At 43.1% G+C, this 19746-nt stretch overlaps 1 protein-coding gene across 2 annotated transcripts in view; it reads left to right on the plus strand.

Annotated features, from left to right (window-relative positions):
* Positions 1 to 3460: 3460 nt before the first annotated feature.
* Positions 3461 to 19746, plus strand: part of ARHGAP26 (Rho GTPase activating protein 26) — a 229047-nt gene continuing 212761 nt past the window's right edge. For both annotated transcript variants that reach the window (XM_075275014.1, XM_075275015.1), the window contains exon 1: positions 3461 to 3912. In XM_075275014.1, the coding sequence (XP_075131115.1) occupies positions 3759 to 3912 (154 nt within the window). In that variant the 5' untranslated portion in view covers positions 3461 to 3758. The remainder of the gene's footprint in view (positions 3913 to 19746) is intronic.

The raw sequence follows: 19746 nt of genomic DNA on the forward strand, positions 1-19746 counted from the left end.
CCACCCCAGGATTACCCCTACAAATCAGATTGGAACATCCACTTCAGATTGGGTTTGTACAAAGACAGCCCCTTTTTGGCAGAGCTCACCAAAATCCTACCCATTTTGTGGCTCGAACCAACCTGAATTCACCAGGATTGTAACAGAAAAGTTACAGAAAAACTGCTGAGTCCCTTTGTGCAAGTGTACCTAGAAGAACTGATGTGCTGTTGTGAAAGCAAAGGCTGCTCACATCAAATATTGGTGAAATTTAGGTTTATCTTTTCTTCATCCAATTCATTTTAATTGACGAAGTACATTTTTAACACTTTTATTTTTTTTAGAGCGTTCTTACTTTTTTCCACACCTGCCGAAAACTTTTTGCCTGTACTGTATGTTATTACCGTTGCATTTCCTCCACTAAGAAAAGCTAGGAACTTCCTGTAAATGTAAGAGCAGATACAATCCAGAGTAAATAAACAGTCCTTCGGTTTACTTCTTCCATTGTATATGGTCGCCACAATACAGAACTAACTATATATCAACTACATACATCATTAGGTGCTCGGATATCATCATGTACATTATCAACAAGCAAAGCGCTGTTTCCTTGACAACGGATGATTAACAGATGATTAATGTTTTTGATTGACGTGAAAAGGGGGAGATGTAAAGACACTCAGAAGAATAGGAAAAGAGATGACGGTACTCTGTGTGCAGTCATCTTACATAAAAGCACATTACTGAGAATGAAATAATCCACCTGCTCACAGCATTATTAAGGGTGAAGAATGTAATCTGCTGTAAGTGATGTAAAATAGCGCTGATTCACTGCCTAAGTAAAGATTAAAGTGTTAACATGATTAAGACAGAATAGCCATTAACAAAATGGAGTTGTCTATTAGTTACAGCTCAGTGTCCAGGCTCCACATAACTCATCATCACGGACACACTAGGATTAGATTATTGTACACCAAGAACAACAATAGCAAAGTGGCTTGTACGTTTCAGACTATATCCACATGTATACACTACTCTCCTGCTTGCACCTCTGAGGAGACAAACAAAACCAAAAGGGGGGCAGGGTTGTGCCCCCTTATTTCACTGATCGATGAGGCATCTGGATCCCGACCAATCACTTTGATGTGTCAAACTTTTTAATCGTATCTGGCCATTAGTAATGGTATTCCTATTACTAGCAGAAATACCCGGCTTCACACATCAGATGCAGCAGAGCTGAGTGTGCGTTGAACCATGCTGTATACTCAGCTCTGTTGCATCTCTGTGTGTGCTGAGCTCTGCCGCTTCTCCATGTAGCAGTCCTGTGTCCGCACTGCTACATCTGAGATCGGACCACAATGGAAACTGCTTTGGATGGATCTTAGACGCCCCCTCCTCTGGCAGAACCAGTGTTGATTGGCTGAATGCTGTACACTGGCCAATCAATGCTGGTCAATGCATTCCTATGCCGAGATGTAGCAGGGCTGGCCATGCGCTCAGCTCAACTACTCCGAAGATGCTACATCGGAGATGAAGCAGTGCTGGCCACGCGCTCATCTGGGCTACTCTGAAGGTGTAGACGAACTGAGCGCACGGCCAGCACTACTACATCTCCGCAGTGCTGAGTGTGCGTTGAACCATGCTCCACACTCAGCTCTGCAGCATCTAATGTAGCAGTGATGAGTGTGCGTTGAACCATGCTGCAAACTCAGCTCTGCTGCATCTCTGTGTGTGCTGAGCTCTGCCGCTTCTCCATGTAGCAGTCCTGTGTCCGCACTGCTACATCTGAGATCGGACCACAATGGAAACTGCTTTGGATGGATCTTAGACGCCCCCCTCCTCCGGCAGAACCAGCGTTGATTGGCTGAATGCTGTACACTGGCCAATCAATGCTGGTCAATGCATTCCTATGCCGAGATGTAGCAGGGATGGCCACGCGCTCAGCTCGACTACTCTGAAGATGCTACATCGGAGATGAAGCAGTGCTGGCCACGCGCTCAGCTGGGCTACTCTGAAGATGTAGACGAACTGAGCGCACGGCCAGCACTACTACATCTCCGCAGTGTTGAGTGTGCGTTGAACCATTCGGCACACTCAGCTCTGCTGCATCTGATGTAGCAGTGCTGAGTGTGCGTTGAACCATGCTGCAAACTCAGCTCTGCTGCAACTGATGTAGCAGTGCTGAGTGTGCGTTGAACCATGCTGCACACTCACCTCTGCTGCATCTTTATGTGTGCTGAGCTCTGCCGCTTCTCCATGTAGCAGTGCTGTGTCAGCACTGCTACATCTGAGATCGGACCACAATGGAAACTGCTGTGGACGGATCTTAGACTCCGCCTCCTCCGACAGAACCAGCGTTGATTGGCCGAAAGCTGTACACTGGCCAATCAATGCTGGTCAATGCATTCCTATGCTGAGATGTAGCAGAGCTGGCCGCACAATCAGCTTGGCTACTCCGAAGATGCAGACGAGCTGAGTGCACGGCCAGCACTACTACATCTCTGCAGTGCTGAGTGTGCGTTGAACCATGCTGCAAACTCAGCTCTGCTGCATCTGATGTAGCAGTGCTGAGTGTGCTCTGAACCATGCTGCACACTCCGCTCTGCTGCATCTCTGTTTGTGCTGAGCTCTGCCGCTTCTCCATGTAGCAGTGCTGTGTCAGCACTGCTACATCTGAGATCGGACCACAATGGAAACTGCTGTGGACGGATCTTAGACTCCGCCTCCTCAGGCAGAACCAGCGTTGATTGGCCGAAAGCTTTACACTGGCCAATCAATGCTGGTCAATGCATTCCTGCATGCACCTGAGAACGGACTGCCGAACGCTGATGTGAACCCAGTGCAATGAACACTTGCCGTCCGTTTTTTCTCACGGACAGAACAGTACTGCATGCAGGATTTTTTTGTCTGCTGGAAAAAAACAGATTTCTGATGGATTGGGTGTAAACAGACACAAACTTACACTAACAGATACAAGATAAAATCCTATTGAAATGAATGGAGATTTCGGAGGGTTCAGCTGGTGTCTGTTCATAAAATCTTATAACGGACAATAGCTATGGACACTGCTGATGGTCACCAATGGTAGTGTGAACGCCCCCTTAGAGGTTGCAATGAATAACATGTCTTCTGTTCTCTGTGGTGGACATTTTGGGTTAGTCACACATTGTAACCAGAACTTTGACGTGACTTTGTGGTGCTCTATAGTCAGGACTTCGCCTCATCTCTGACTATGTGAGTGGTCAGGTACAGGACAGGGGTGTGCCCATTATAGGGGGTGTGTGCCCTCCTGAGGGGTGTGTACCCACTAGAGGGGGTGTGTGCCTGCCCTGCGCCCGCCACTGCACGGGCTGAGGTGATTAGCGCCACTTTTATTAATGAGGGCCGGGTCCATTAGAGGAGAGGCGGTGCAGGGGCGGCTGTCAGGACCGGGGTAGGAGGTGTCTGGGCCGAGCTCAGTGGGAGGTGGCGGGCAGTGGCCATGAGATCACAGGGCCTTATCTGAGAGGCCCCATCTACTTCTCATTTCCTCCTGCCTCCAATAAGCGTACAGAGAGCCGGATGCCATCACTACCCGGGTTACCTCAGCACACGCCCGCAGCCTGAGCTCCGCCCAGTGCAGGGAAACTTTCAATGACTGCGGCTCTCCGGCTGTCCTGCCAGCATGTCCTGAGCCCTGCACCCCGGGCACCTCTGACAGGCGGGCACAGCTCGGGCACTGCTGATAGCTGACCACTGCCTGCTCTTCTCGCTACTGCCGCTGCCTGCTGAGGCGGAAGATGGGGCTGCCCCCACTGGAGTTCACGGATTGTTACTTGGACAGCCCGCAATTCCGGGAGAGGCTGAAATCCCACGAAACTGAGCTGGAGAAGACCAACAAGTTCATCAAAGAGCTCATCAAGGATGGCAAGTCCCTGGTCGCTGCCCATAAGAGTAAGTGAAGGGTGCAGCGGCGTGCCATGGGGAGACTGGCACCTGGTGCTCATGTCCTGCCCCATCATCATCATCATCGTCAGGCAGTCACTAGAGGAGCTGTCAGTGTCAGCATGGGGAAAGTGCTGGAGCCAGGCTCTGAACAGCTGCTGGGGAGCTGCAGGATTCTGCTTAGGCAGCAAGTGGGTCCATGCCATCCAGTGTCATCACAAATCCCAGTGCCCTCTGCTATCACTTGTGGGCTATTGTCAGCAGCAGCCGCATACCTGTGCCCCAAACTATCAGGGTGTGCTGTGCCCTACAGCAGAGACTGGCACTGCCCTGCCTGCAGTTTATTAGCGTCATCTTGAAGTATATCTTTGTTTAAGGTGATCTTGTGCTATGTGGAGCTGGGCATCTTGTGCTGGAAGGTGTGATGTGATCCCTCACCTGTGATGAAACTTTACCACTGTCTTGTGTGCCCTGCGGTACAGGCAGGCACTACGCTATTAAGGTGCTTTTTAGAACAGAGTTTATTGTATAAGAAAGTATAGACTTTAGACTCTTATCTGTGCTCAAACCTGCCAGTGTCTGCTGTGCCCTACCTGTGCCCAGCAGCAGAGACTGGCGCTGCCATAGCTGCAGGTTATTACCATCATTATGAAGTATGTGTTTTTGAGGTGTTTCTATGGTATTTAGAGATTGGCATATTGTACAAGAAGGTGTGAATTGAAACCCTCACCTGTTCTCAAACCTTCCAGTGTCTTCTGTGCCCTGCAGCAGAGACTGGCACTACCATGGCTGCAGGTTATTACCTTCATTGTGAAGTATGTTATTGCTTTTGTGGTGTTTATATGGTATTTAAAGATTGGCATATTGTGCAAGATGTTGTGTCCTGAGACTTGTTCTGCCACAGATCCAGCCACCACAATGTACAGAACAGCCTTTATGTTATTTTGTAGGGTTATTGTATCACAGTGGCTATAAATACCCGCTGGAGCTGTGACTCAGATGCCTAGCACTGCATGAAGCACTTGTAGCACCAGCTCAATCCCTGGTATCTTTGCTGTTATAAGATGGTCTGGGTATATTCATTGTGCCATCTGTTAATGGACAGAGCAGGGCTATGTAGTCATGTGACATCCTCGGAAAGGTGTGCATCACTACCACGTTGTCTTTTATGTAAATCAGTGCAGGTTGTTTTCTACATTAATTTTGCTAGCTGCCATTACTTCTTTACTGTGCTGATTGATGGATGACGGCACACTTAGCATTGCCCTGAGTTGCCCTTAGCTTGCCATTTTATAGAAGGCGCATACTCTTCTTTTTCTTTGTACCTTATTCCCATCACATCAGGTTTTTACATAATTGTGCATATAGGAATAGTGAGGAAGTGCACATAGTACATTTTGGTATATTGATAGTTGGTAACCTGGAACCCTGGTCATACTCTCTACTGACCCTCGGATCAATGATTTATCTTGTGTGGAATATGCCAACTAAAGAGGAGTCCTGTTGGTTTTCCTCTTTCCGAGTATACCCGCTTGCTGTAGGGTTGGATGGCTATAATGTTTTCGGAAGCAGATTGCATAGACTGGAGCCAGAGGATGTTCAAGTGCTCTGTGGGAATTATGTTTATCTCCGAGCCTGAAACACCCACATATTAACTTCACAGCTATTTCTTTCTGTGACTGTAAAACGAAGCTGGAATAATAGGGCTAAATGGTCTTTTCTATAAAAATGAATGCTGACGTAAAGAAGAGCCTTTGCAGATAGAATTTGTTTTGTTTTTTATTTTCCGAAGGGTTCATTTACATGGGTAGTCAAATGCTGATCACTGACATGGCAAAGTGATTGGTCCTTGTTTACAGCCATTTACACGGAGCAATCATTGTATGTTCAGATGAACATTAATTTGATCCCATACAGTTGGCGTTGTTGTCAGCAGCGCATTCTGTGCTTACATAAGTAGATGTGATGCCAACAAATAATTGTCATGTCTACAAACCTAAAAATCAGCAACAAACAATTGTTCAATTGTCTTATCACCAACCATGTTTACATGGGAACATGATCAGATCTTGTTCATACAATCAAAATAAATGGACCCTAAAGGGGTTGTCTTGGATCATTTATTTTTTATTTTATGGAAGTTGAAACAAACAAACAAACAAAAAAATAAATAAATAAAAAATACATACTCTTCTGCCCCCAGTGCTCCAATGCATTTCAGCAGTGTCCGGCCCTACTGCACTCATTTTTGCATCTGGTGTAAGTCCCCGCTGCACATGACCGGATAGTCGCTACTTATGACTTCCCATGTTCTTTCCGTGGGCTGCTGATTGGCCTCAGCAACCTAAGTAAAGGGACACGGATGTCACAGCCGGATCTTTACATCAATTAATAGCTGCTATTCCACTAAACATGGCATAGTTGAAATTTTTTTTTTCTCTAGCCCTTATCATGCCTGAGCAATCAATGCTGACACTCCCTGACTCTGAATTGCGCTGCCCTCCTGACATTACAGAGGTGTCACCTTGTTAACTGCACTTGTTGCTGGCGAAGGGTGGAGGATAGAGAAGAAAAAACGAACTATTCACAGATGCTAAGAACTTGAATTGGTGGAGGTGGTGAAAGGACTTCTTAAAGGCTAAGGCCCCATGTAGTAGGCCGCAGCAAAAAAACTCTTTTGAAATCCGTTTTTCCCGCAGCGCTTTTCATAGAAAGGTTTCCTCTGTGAACTTTCTACTTCCATTATACCTATAGGAAAACCGCCAGAATTTCTGTAGGTATAATTGACATGCTGCAGTTTCCAAAACCGTGACCGTTTTGAAAATTGCAGTGTCTCCGCTGCGTGTATTTTTTTCCAAGGTGTGGATGGGATTTTTTAGAAGTGACTGTAAAACGCTGCGTTATTTATTTATTTTTTTTCTGCCACAGCCAAACGGCACGGTTTATGCCATTGTGATGAGAACATGTCCTATCCAGGTCTGTTTTCACTGACCTGAGCTGCCATTTTGAAGTTTATTGATCATTGAAAAAAATGGACAGAATTTGTATATCGTCCATTTTTCACAAATCTATTGCCAAGAGACTCTACATTGCGAAACCGAAATGGCCATGTGCATGGGGCCTAACAGCCGAGTCTGAGGTTCAAATGGGTTTCTGCTTTGGTGAACCCCCATTTATAGGGGTCAGAGCACTGGGGGTGGGACTTCAGTTCCCTGAAACACTCAGATCTCTACCATTTTCTGTCTGGGTCTTCTCATGCATTAAGAATTAATCTTCCCAATGTTATCACCAAAAAGAGCAGTTCTCCAGGACTGAAGGATCTCCCCCAGTGCACCAACTCCATCATTTGCTCAAGACCTTACAGTTTTTCTTAAAATCCACAAAGGAGATAAAAGAATATGTTTATCACAGTAATGTGCTCTGTAAAGTAGTAGCAGCTTATATCCGTATGGGTGGCGGTAGACCCCTTTAATTCATTGTCAGCAGGCACAAGAATCCCGAAGAGGTTCCAGCTGTTTAGTAATTCTTACACATGAGGGTGCTTCTGATCTCTGCTCCAGCCCACTTATGTCAAAAAGGAGCAGGAGCTGAGGTATGCTTGTGACCTTAGTAAATATGGGTCTAGGTCTCTACTTCTGAGGGACAGATGGTCAGTGCCTCACACACAGAGCCCATTGACATCAGTAGGTATTTCTATTCTTCATTGCAATACCAGTGGACTATAGGGGCACTCTTCAGTAGAATCCACATGTTTATCTCATCAGATTGAAGTCCTTTCAAGCTTCTTTGACCCTTCCCTGCTGTTTTGGTTGCTGGTTGTTACTCCTACCTCTATGAAGTGGCGACCAGCCTGAGAATGAAGGGACGGCAGGACTGCTGTGAATCTGCATTTCCTATAGTTCAGACCTCTATGTGCAGTGTACAGATGACACATAGATTGGTATCCGGGTGTCATCCATGGTTTTCACTGACCCATACATTGAAAATGAATTGACAGAGTTGTGAGTACAGACAGGTATAGCATCTGCTCCATATTCAATTCGGCCTGACACACAACCGCAAAAACAATGCCGCCTGGAAAGCCTACACTGATAATGAAAAGTGAATAGATCAAAGCTGAAACATCATTCACACCGCTATGAGAATTGATGTATTGTAGTACGCACCAATTTAAACAACGGAGAGGTTACAACACTGGCACAGGCTCTGCATCCTTTCCAAACAGATGATCGGCGGGGGTGCTGAGCTGAACTTCTGACCTAATAGTAATGGGCTATCCTAAAAACCTGAAGAACATGTTTGTGTTGTTTGCATAAAACCTGCTTTACAGTGATGGCCTATTTGCTGGTATAAGTCATCACTTACTGACTGTGGGGGATGTCTTGGAGTATTTCCCTGCAGCAGATCTCCATTCACTTAGGTTATTTAATTCTTATTATTGGGTAGAAGCAATGCCACTTGAGGAGACTGGTGTTTTAGGTAGTGGTACCCCTAGCCATAAAGCTGTCCTGGGTTGGCACTGTTCTGACTGTTAAACAGTGTGGTATAGGTCCATCCATGCCAGCCCCTGTATCTACACTAATAATAATAATGGTAATCGTGGTATTTTCCTAATCTAAAATTTAGTTTTTAGCCGTCGGATAGTCTTTATTTTATTGGCTTGTCGATGAAATTCCATTGCTGTTATATTTTTAGTTAAGAGCCTTCCAGGAATTGGCAAGTGCTTGCTCCACTGGCATGCAATGATTTCAGTCCGCGATCTAGTGCTCTCTGTAAGCAGAGGTAACCTCTAGCAAGTGTATGCCTGGGGGGAACCTATATAGCAGTAGCTGCACATAGTGGCAAAATTAGCATTCTGTATTCGTCATTGTCTGCAGCCACTGTTTTTTTTTTTTATAATGTCATTAGCTCTTGTCATCACCACAAGCTGGTTCAGCTGCTGAAGGTTTCTTGCTCCACTCTGTGAAGCTCTATGGCCTCACCTGTACAGAGAGAACTTCTGCTCTGCTGCCGCCCACTACAACCTTTCATTGCTTCAGGTATAGTTTTTGCATCAGATGTTTCGGACGTTGCAGGAAATGATTTGTTACATACCAGGATATGAGCTAGTGCTGTTGTAATTACAAAAAAGGGAAGCCGAATCTGTTGAAAGGCTCCTGTTTACTCATCTTTTTAGCTTATACTTATTTTTTTCTTCTACATTACAACAAATGTTGGCTGCACTCCTTCAAATGGGGTATAGATGAATGGATGAGTACGTGTACCAACATATAGGTATGCTCACACAACGTAATTTGACATGGATTTTGAGGCAGAAGCCGCCAAATTCCTTGCTGAATCTGCCTTATTGTATTCAATGGTAGATCAAAGTAGGATGCTGAGTAATAAACTTCCTGCTCAGCTTTGCCACTGATTCGACCACAGAACCCACAACTTATTGGTTAGTGAAAGCTGCAGAGGAAAGCCTTATGGGTAAGTTCACACCAGGTTTTTTGGATTGGAACCTGAGGTGGAGCTCGCCTCAGGTTTCTGATCCAAAAATTGGGTAGCCAGTGCACTGCATTGGCATCCAGCCGCGCACTCCGCTCCGGATTAGGAGCAATGAATGGGCCTAGTCCGGAGGAGGGAGTGTCTTCAGGCCAAATTGCGAGGCGACTCGGCCTGAAGTTTGAGCATCTCGCTTCTTTTTTTCCGGAAGCCTGAACAAACAACTCCTAGAAAAAAGAACCGACCTGCTCCCATTGATTTCAATGGGGCCCTCTTTTTGGTCAGGATTTTGAGGCAGATACCCGGCTCAGGTTCCAGTTCAAAAAACCCTGTCTGAACTTATCCAAACATAAACTTATGTCTGGGACTTTCCTCCTCCTTTTCAATCAGGTGTATTCCCACTTGTCATCCCTAACACTAGCATCTGCATCTGCACAACCAGCTTACTTGTAGGACACAAAAAAACTTGCTGTCCAAGAAAACCATATCCGGCTTTAAAGGGATATTCTATTCACCTTTATCAAGAACCAAGTCCCATGCGCAGCTCTTCATTTACTTCCATGGCAGTCGCCAAGCGCTCAGGTTTGGCTATTTTCTAAACTTTCATAGAAGTGAATGGAGAGAGGGAGTTTATTTTTGCAGATGAAAGACTTTTTGCAACAATTCTGCCATGTTTGAACATATGTGAAGCAAGAAATGGAATTCTGTCTGTGGGACTAACCACCTTGTAGCCTACAAGTGATGACTTGTATAATTGTAGTCAGTCTGCTCTGGACACACATCTGAAAAATGTGAACTGAAGTGTAGACTAAGATTACTGTTATTGTCACCAATGTCATAATTAAATGAGCAAAAAAACAACTAATCCACATACATATAATATGAGATTCCCTCTTCTCTGTTTATGGTTATGTGAAGTGTAAATTACACTATGTAGACTACTGATGGTATCAAATCCAGTATCTAACGTGAAAGAAACGTATGCATATAATTATACTACTCTGATATCATGTATTGTACTAGATCCTTGATGATAAAGTGAAGCAACTGCCTTTCCTATGTGACTGTTCAAGCAGAGATGGCCGCCAGCCATTGAATATGGCCGCTCACTGGATTCCTAACCATATCCAAAGTGATTATGTGATAGTTATGTAGTCATGATGCACCCAACAACACACTTGTGACCACTGAGGCCAATGTTTGGTTGCAGCAGCCACATGGGGCCAGACATGTCAGTGTTTGAGTGCTCAGGGCTGCAATACTGCAGCAGGTATGGGTGTTTTGTTTTGTTTCCTCCATTAATTTTTCTTCTGGGCCAGAAAACCAATTTTAATTTTCCATAAATATTCAATGAAACCTTTTTCTTTCAGTCGGACATACAGGATTTTGTGTTCATGCAAAAAAAAAACCCTGTTTCGCGGCAGAGAGGCCGCATAGCCATTGAAATAAATGAGTTTTTAAACTGACCGCTGACAAATTGTCTCTATGCAGTTTTCTGGGGATTTAGGCGATATCACGATGGACGCGTCAAGGCGCAAGTGTGAACGCTGCATCACTTGGGTTTGGAGAGTTGTGCACTTCTTGGATGAGAAAATATTTTGAAAATCTGCATCACAAAAAAATAGACTTTTTCTTTTATTGTACTTCAGCGTAATTATTTTTTTAATTATGTTTTTATACATGTATGTATGTATTCATTAAGTTTTTTTGACCCACTTCAGGTCCCAGTGAATGTTAAGTCAGACATGGACACCAATGTGCTGGTTGTAGCCTGGCAATTGTGGCTTTCTAATAGCCTAAGGATGTGCAAGTCTGATAGTAACGTGGTCTGGTTACTGTCACCAGGATCTAAACCTGTCAGATCCCCATTATTGCACCCAGACAAATGTCTGCCTGTTACCGCCAGATCTGGACAGTCTATGGAGCTGGAACCCCCGTGGTCCTTGGTAAATGAGGGATTGTAAATTATTCAGCAGTTCTGCAAGCTGTCATATGTTGCATGGACAGGATGGGGTTAATTGGGGTTAATGATCAGATTTCCTTTACATGTGATAAAGGGGTATAGTGAGGGTCTGTCTATCTTTTGGATAGGGTACATTGGTAAAGGTTAGACCCACTGCTATATCTTGAGGAGCCGCGGCAGCCCCTTTCTTCTGTTGATCCTCAGGGATTAAACCACTACAGATCAAACATTGGTGACCTATCCAGAGCAAAAGCCATCAGTATTTTCTAGGGTTTTTTCCTTTAACAATAATCTGTTCTATGTGACTGATTGTTTTCTGGTAACTTAAGCTGCAGATATCCTGAATTTTATCTGAGTATATTAAAAAAACAACAAACAAACCCTGAATGTACAGTAGGATTTCCACTTTTTTCGAGAAGGCTACTGGATTTAGTCAGTGATTGGTCAGTGATGAAGTACATGAGCACAGCTCCAGCCTTTAGACCTATTCGTCCATAAGCCCGTCCTTTAGACTCTTACTGAAAGCTACAGAAAAATGGCAGAAATAGACAGAAGACCTCTTACTATTGACCTCCTATTCACATTATTTGTGCTATCCATACTGATGCATTGTGGTTTCCTACTTGGAAACGGTCATGGCCATGGTATATGTTAGCTGATCCAGGATGTCTTGTCCTCCAGCGGGATGTGATGTCAGTGACTGTGACAAGGGTATACGATCTTAGTAAGGAAACTACGGTATATTCCTACATGAACAGCCAGCTGGCAGGATTTTTTGCACATTGGCAATGCTTCCTGCATCTTGTATGAATGGTAATGTTATGGTGGTTTCTATCATGTGGCTGTTACCTTCATGTTACATTCTTATTGTCTGTGTTGCTTATTTTTAATTCTAAGTTTTATGTTGACTTATTTTTAAGAATTTTGATCAATGATGTTTTTGGTAGTATGATTCAGTGAGGCATGGCGAGAGCTGATATACCGCCTGTATCTTCCAGATTAATCCCATCTGACACTGATCTGTACTCTTCCATTTATTTTCCAGGCCAGCCATCACAGTTGGAGAGAGATGTAAAGGTGTTGTCAGATGAATTTTAAGGTGTTTTCTCAGTCGCTCTTATATACAAATGCCGAGGTTCATGTTGACTCTGCTGCAATTGGTTATCCTGCTGCAGCGTGATATCTTATCACAGAAGGTGACTAAAACCAATGAAAAGTTGTTGTTGTCATCTGTGTTAAGATCTCACACTAAGCAATTGTAGAGGTTTGGTAACCTGCTACACCTGTAGATGAGATTGGACTCCATGCTTCTGCAGTGAGGACTGTTTGGCCCTTTCCTTACACCACGACCGCCATGTAGCAGCGCTCCAGTCTTTTCCCTTTTAATCTCTTTCCATCCTTCATACAATGCACAATTCCATAAGTGTCCACGTGCTCAGCATTGTAGGAGGAAGCCATGTACTTGAGCCAGTTTCCTCCATGACAAATATGTACTTCCTTTTTATCTATTATATTTTTGCACTTAATCTGGAACATGAGCTGCCTGTACTACACCTTCTTGTTTCGGTTCTGCTGGCAGATCTTCCCCTGGCTTTGTCAGTTCCTATGTGCTCGGTACAGTTCGGTATCTGATGTGTGCACATTTCTGGTGCAGCGCTATGTCATTTCTGCGTTGACTGGCTTGTATCTGCTCCCTAAAAGAGCTGAGATGTGAACATGGCCTAAGCCCATACACTGCTGGATGTTCAGTTAGGAGCTGTCCTTGTGGGTTTCATCTACCTTCACATATGGAAAGAACTGAAAAATTATCAATATCATTAGATACCTGGCAAATTTTGGAATTTTTTTTTTTTTTTTTTTTTTTGTGTGAAATCCTAAATCCCTGTATGGCCTGTCACATCAGAGCAAGCTCTCTGTACCAGTTAGAAGGCTAATAAACCCAAATATTGGCCTGGCTGGAAACTGCAAACTTAGATCCAGTAGCCAGCTGAAGAAAAGCTAGTAATCCCCTAATATAAGTATCTCATGCTGTGTGTGTATATTTAGTGTTGAGTGTTTTTTATTTATTTTTTCTCCAGCCTCATAAAAAAACAAATAAATTAAGAAACATTTTGTGATGGGTGCTGCAGTGTTACAGGGTTTGTGACTAGAGTATAAGGAATGCTATATTTCATATGCAGCAGGGTGCAGCAGTTCAGTAGGCCTAGGCTGGGGACACATGGGAATGATCAGGATGGGTTAGCAACTATAAATTTACTGTGGCTAATTCAATGGAATCCACAGTAGTGACCAAGTGGAAGAGATTTAAAGGAACCAGTCACATGGAAAGTGCAGTTCAGTCTTCATGTAGTATGTTATAGAGCAGAAGGAGCTGAGGAGATTATATAGAATAACATTGTTTTGTGGGAAAAGATGAAATGAGTTATCAGCTTTATCAAATTGATAAAAAAGCCTGATAAAATATGTTCTGCTTTTGTTTGGACTGTGAAATACAGTCCTTGGGTATTTCTTCTATGTGGCTTCAGCTAGGGCTGGATGATCTACGACCTAAATTAAAATGGTTGAATTGATTCCCCCCCCCCCCCCCCCCTTGCTTACGATTAATGAGGGTTACTTAGGCCATGTTCTCAGGGGAAGGTTATAATAAGGGGGAAATGGGTTGTAGTTCAAAGCCCATTTGCTCCTGTTAAACTCCAACCATGTAACCATATTATACCAGTGTCCACCAATACCTTTGATTACTTTTATGGGGCACGGGACTCTACTCGCCTCTCTCCGGAGCTACGACATGACTCCTTCAGTCTCTTCCGACCTCCTGAATGATATGAGACTGCTGAGGCCTGTGATTGTCTATTGCACAAAATCACATTGGTCATCTAGGTTGACATTTTGACTCCTAAAGCATTAAAATACAGTCTTTTTTTTTTTTTTTTTCAAATACCTTTTACCTTTTATAAATACCTTTTGTAAATATCTTTTATTTTAACAGAATTGGAAGATGCACATTCCATTTAAAAAAATAAAAATAAAAAAATGTCTCTTTCCCTTTTATGCAGAGAAGTCACTTGTACTGGTGCCTGCTTGTTCAATGTCCTGGAGGTGATAAGGAGCCTGAAGGAGTTTCCCTAACATAGCACAGACACTCAGAGACAACACAGGGTACCTTAGGTCTTAGTTATTTGTACTGTTTTTCAGTATATGAGCTGAGAGGTCAGTACTGTAAAGAAATGGTGTTTGTTGAAAATCCTGCATCCTACTCACTCTTTTAACTGTTTGAGTCAAGGTACAGAAGGATCTCTGATCCGTCCAGATTTGTAGATATTTTAATACAAGCTGCTTCTCTGCAGTCCTCCCAGGACCTTTCAGACACACATGATGTTTAGTAATTCTGCATCCTCTAGAGTGAGTGTCAAGCATTTTGCCATCCTACTCTGGGGGTATTAGTAGAGTAAGGCAATTGTTGTGTTGTTATAGCATGTACAAAACATCCAGCACAGAGAGACAGCTCAGTTATTCTTAAAACTTAGCCTTTAATTGTGGATTGACATAGCCATAATTTTTTTTTCTTTTTTTTACAAATATCAGATACCAGTAAAAAGTTGAAAAATACTGTGCTTCTTTTACAAAAACATGTTACACAACATAAAACTCATGAGATACTATAGAAGACATTTCCTACGTGTTTTGAGACCCAAGTCCCTTACTCATGGCAATTGTGTTGTGTTGCTTGAGGTTTTTTTTTTTTCGGTTGTGGAAATTCAGTCCAAAGTAAATTCAGTTAGTGCTAAAGTCTACATATGGAGATCAGCAACAATTGGTCTGGACAGATTTTCTTCAATCTTCCTAAAGTCTTGTAGACTGTAATGTAATTTCTGTACATGGCCTGAGGAGAGCTTCCGGGCAGAGCGTTCTTCTTCCACAAAGTCTGCTGCAGCTTCACCTAAGGATAGTGTCTCTTGTGTGGTTAGTAGTGACAGAAGTTATAGAGCTGCTGTACTGGTACTAGTCTCTTATTTTACTCACTGTGCGCAAGGTTATAGATGGTAAAAGTGCAGAGTTACATCACATTAATGCTGTGTCTTCTGCATGTACGGTATGTGTTTGCTATGATATATAAAGGCTGCGGTGAAGTGGTCAGATATCCCCTTCCTTTCCCTTTCACAACGTGCACCTAGTGTACTAGTGGGTGTAACTGCTATGTAAAGGGTCTGACAAGATGACAATTCCTGCTTATATATCATTCTCATACAACCAGCAGCACTGTAAAGCAGGTAGGACAAAGCCAGCATGTAATAGATCAGACTCCGGCACTGGGCTAACAGCAATTTTTCAATTCTGGTCAAAATCACAATTTCTTGAAATGGTGAATTATTTGAATGAATTTGATAAACTTTGCAGCCCCAGTTGCCGGTGACTGCATGCTGCTTAGCACTTTGTATCACACATTTTCGAGCAGAAAAAGGAACTTTTGCAGCTGTGGACAGTGGGATTTTTCTGTCGGTCAGTAACGCATGACACACGACTTCTCTTTTTTGGGGGGTCATCATTTGCCAAGTAGAAAGTGGATTTTCTAAACTGTTCATGGTAGATGGCCATATTCTGTTTGATAATAAGGTCACACTTTCCAATACAGAAGCCTAGTATTAGCTTTGTGTAATGTTATAGGACAAATAACTCCTATGAATACTGTCAGCATACAGTGCCATTGCTCCTGAATCCTGTATATGCAGTGTAGTCTGGTACAGGATGGCGATGACTTGCACCCTCCTCTGTACATGGCCCTTACACTGGCTGCACAGGCTGTATTCTAGTAAGATGAGATAAGCAGCAGGGCTGTGCATGAGAATAAACTCTTATCTGAGCGCACTCTCCTGGGGGATGGGGTGTAGCCTATATGTGCAGGAAAATATTTCTGGTATTTTCAGCCTGTCATACAGTCGCACTTCATGCTAATTTCTGTGAGGTGGGTTTTGGCAGCGTTCTGAGCAGTAGTGTGTGTCACATTGACAGATTTGTTATGTTTTGCTCCACTGCCATATCTTCTATGTTTTCTCTTTTATGTTGTGGTGTTTTTTTTTTGTCTTGCTCTGCCTAACGTGTGTGTGTGTGTATGTATTATATATAATATGTTTGTGTTTGTTGCAGTGCACGTTGTCCATCATATTTAATAATTGCCCTTTGTAAATTATAATAATTTGCCAATAAAATATTTTGGACTGTTTTTGTCGGCGCCTTGTGTTAGAGACCTGCTGGTGCAGTTCAGGACATGAACCACTTACTCGCTCACCTAGAACCAAGCTGTTGAATATTTGAAGAGTGAAGAGTAAAAATAAAATCTTCCCTGATGCTTCGCTCATCCGTGCTACAATCCCATCTTCTCTTTGCACCCCTATGAATTCTCAGATACTTTGCCAAAATCCCCCTGACCTGATTTTTGTATAACAAAAAAAAAAAGTGTTTTTTCCCATCTTTTAGTATGATGGTATGTTGCTAAGATAGTCTTTTGGTGACAATGGGTATCTGACCTCTTGGACCCCACCATTCACCCAACCAGTTTTGAAGAATGTATGTAGTTACCCTCCCCCAACTCCCAGGTACAAGTTGTTTCAGCTGCCAGACACTATATGGTCGCCAGAGGCAAAAGGATTCCGCCTTCATATGGGCAGCACAGGTAGCTCACTATGCTCGTCCTTCAAGCTGAAATCTTGTGCGTGCAGAGTCTGAAATCTTGCAGGAATTATAACTATTTTTTAATGCTATTTTTGATCATTTAATCTAAATATCCCCATTCACTTCACCTTCTCCTCCCTGACCGTGCCCCCCCTTCATAATATGCCCACACACAGGAGAACATGTGACCAGATCTGTGTAACCTGTAGGCCAAACAACTGACTAGGACTCTTCCATGGTCTGACGACTCTGACGCCATGGTCAGTCAGACACAGTAAAGCTCCTCTAGCTCACAAATGGTGGGTGATTCATTTCCAAAGAAAGTAATTGTTACAAACTAGTTATCTAATAAAAATAATTAATTCTATTTTTGTGAAACCAGTCGATAATGTTTCTCTGACTGTAAAATTGGCCCTGGCAATGGAAGTCATTTTGCATGTGCTAGTTTTCTGTAGACTAATCCAGCACATGCACATTGACTTTCATGTCTTCAGACAGAAATCTCATGTAATATGTTACTTCATGCGTGGCCATATTGTGGACAAAGTAGCACATTATCAATTGGAGTCAATGATGTGATGGCTTCACAGACTAATTTCGTAGGGTGGGTTTACGCTACTGTTATTTGACCCCTTAAGGTTGCAGGGTAGTTTGTACGTTAATGCTTGGTGTTTTTTTTTTTTTTTTTTTTTTTTTTTTCATATTATCCCTCCCCGTCTTCCAAAATTGATAACTTTTTTTTTTTTTTCCTGAGGGCTTATTCTTTGTGTGACAAGTTGTACTTTAATTTTGCATCGTTTTGGGGTGACATATAATGTGTGCATTTAGCTTTTTTAAAATGTCACTTTTTGAAAGAGTTAATGTGAATGAAGGCAGACTGAGCACACTCAGTCTGTGTCTGGCACTCTACTACCATTAATGCCCATTGCTTTCATCAGTCACAGGATAAGTTCAATGGACTGTAGTAACAGAAGTATGAGCATGCCCTTAAAGAGAATCTATTAGTAAGTTGACAATGTTTGTTTTCCGTACAGATGTAGAATTGTGTACCTATATATAATATGAATATGGAAGTGATTGATAGAAGGAATGTCTGGGTCAAATGCTTCACAAACCAATAGTCTTTAAATGAGCAGCAACATATATGGATGTGCAAATCAGTCTCAAGGGCATTGGGGATGGCGTCTGATTTGCCCATAGACAGTCATGATTTAGGAAAAGACTGAAAGAGGTGACATTGAACAGCAATTTAAGTCCTAGTTCACACGGGCACAGAATAGCGTATTTTGGTCCTGATTTTCCCGCGTCAAAATTGGGACCGAAATACGCTCTGGAGTAAGCCCAAAATGAATGGGCCCAGACCGGAGGGTGCTGCCACGAGGCGGACGCTGTGGCTCAATGAGCTGCGGAATCCCCCTGAAGAAAAGGCAGCTCTCTTTTTTTTTTTTTTTTTTTTTTTTTCCCCCCCGTGAGTGGCAACATGCCGCTCACAGAAAAAAGATTGCTAGCGGTCTCCATAGACCACCATTGTGAGGGGGCGGATTATGACGTGGATTCTGCGCCAAAATCTGCCCCCTCTGTCCCCATGTGAACAAACCCTTAGAGGATTTTTAGAGCACTTACAGCAGTCTACAGCCAATTCTGGAAAATCAGGCTCCTCCCCTGATGCTTTTAAGGCTGATTTGCATAACAATAATAAGATGGCTATCTTTGGTTTGCTTTATCGATTTGTAACCACAAAGGTACGTTTCCTATTAAAGACCTCTACGTGACCCTGTGATTGGTTTGGGGGGGATCTAACAGATTCCCTAAAATGGTTGCTGCCGTTTGTAAATCTGTAGTACAGGCAAGTATAAGAAACTTTTCTAATGTATCATACCCGAGAACAATAATTCTGACTCTTCTGTTAACTCTCCCTCTATACAAACTGACATTTACTCTTAAATCTCTGCCTAATCTCTATTAATATGTATCAGGAAATACGGCCGATTGGTAAATTTGGTCTGCAAAATACAGACAATCTTATTCCCCCCCCCAATCCATCAAAACGGCCCTGCCTGGGACCAACCTAAGGATTCTACTTGTTCACTCATGGGGCAGTCCAAGCCTGGATGGAATGGATTCTTGAGTCTAGAAGAACATACATCTTCAGAATATTGGGTAGACTAATCCTGTCCGTTGTGCAGTTCTTTTTCCCTTTTTCTCCCTCCTATTTTAAGCAGTTTGTCCTAAATGTAGACATCTTGAAGTATCTGCAGCTAACCCAGAGATTCCTTTATTTTAATTTTTTTTTTTTTTTTTTTAATCCGGAATGTTTAAGAGTTTTACAAGCTGAAGACAACTTGTCCTTCCTGTTCTTCTCAAAGCAGTGATATGTAAACTGAGAGTGAACGGAACTGACTGCACCATGTCAAACAGTGACCTACATACATAAGTTTTTGCCAGCTCCAAAAAAATCCCTTATTTTCAGTCATCATAATTTGAGCCTCTTACAAACTGCTGCAAAGTAGAATAAGATCACAATAGAATTGGTTCATCACACATAAGACCGAGCCGCTCAGGTCTTTTTTCCAGGAGCCGTTTGTTCCAGCTCCCGGAAAAAAGAACGGACATTCTCATTCTTCAGGCCAAGTCGCTGACACGTCCTCTTCCCAACTAGGCCCATTCATTGGGCCTAATCCGGAGCGGAGTGCGTGACTTGCCAGTGCACTGCACTACCCGTT

The sequence above is a fragment of the Leptodactylus fuscus genome, chromosome 5 (assembly GCF_031893055.1).
Source record: "Leptodactylus fuscus isolate aLepFus1 chromosome 5, aLepFus1.hap2, whole genome shotgun sequence".
Classification (NCBI taxonomy): domain Eukaryota; kingdom Metazoa; phylum Chordata; class Amphibia; order Anura; family Leptodactylidae; genus Leptodactylus; species Leptodactylus fuscus.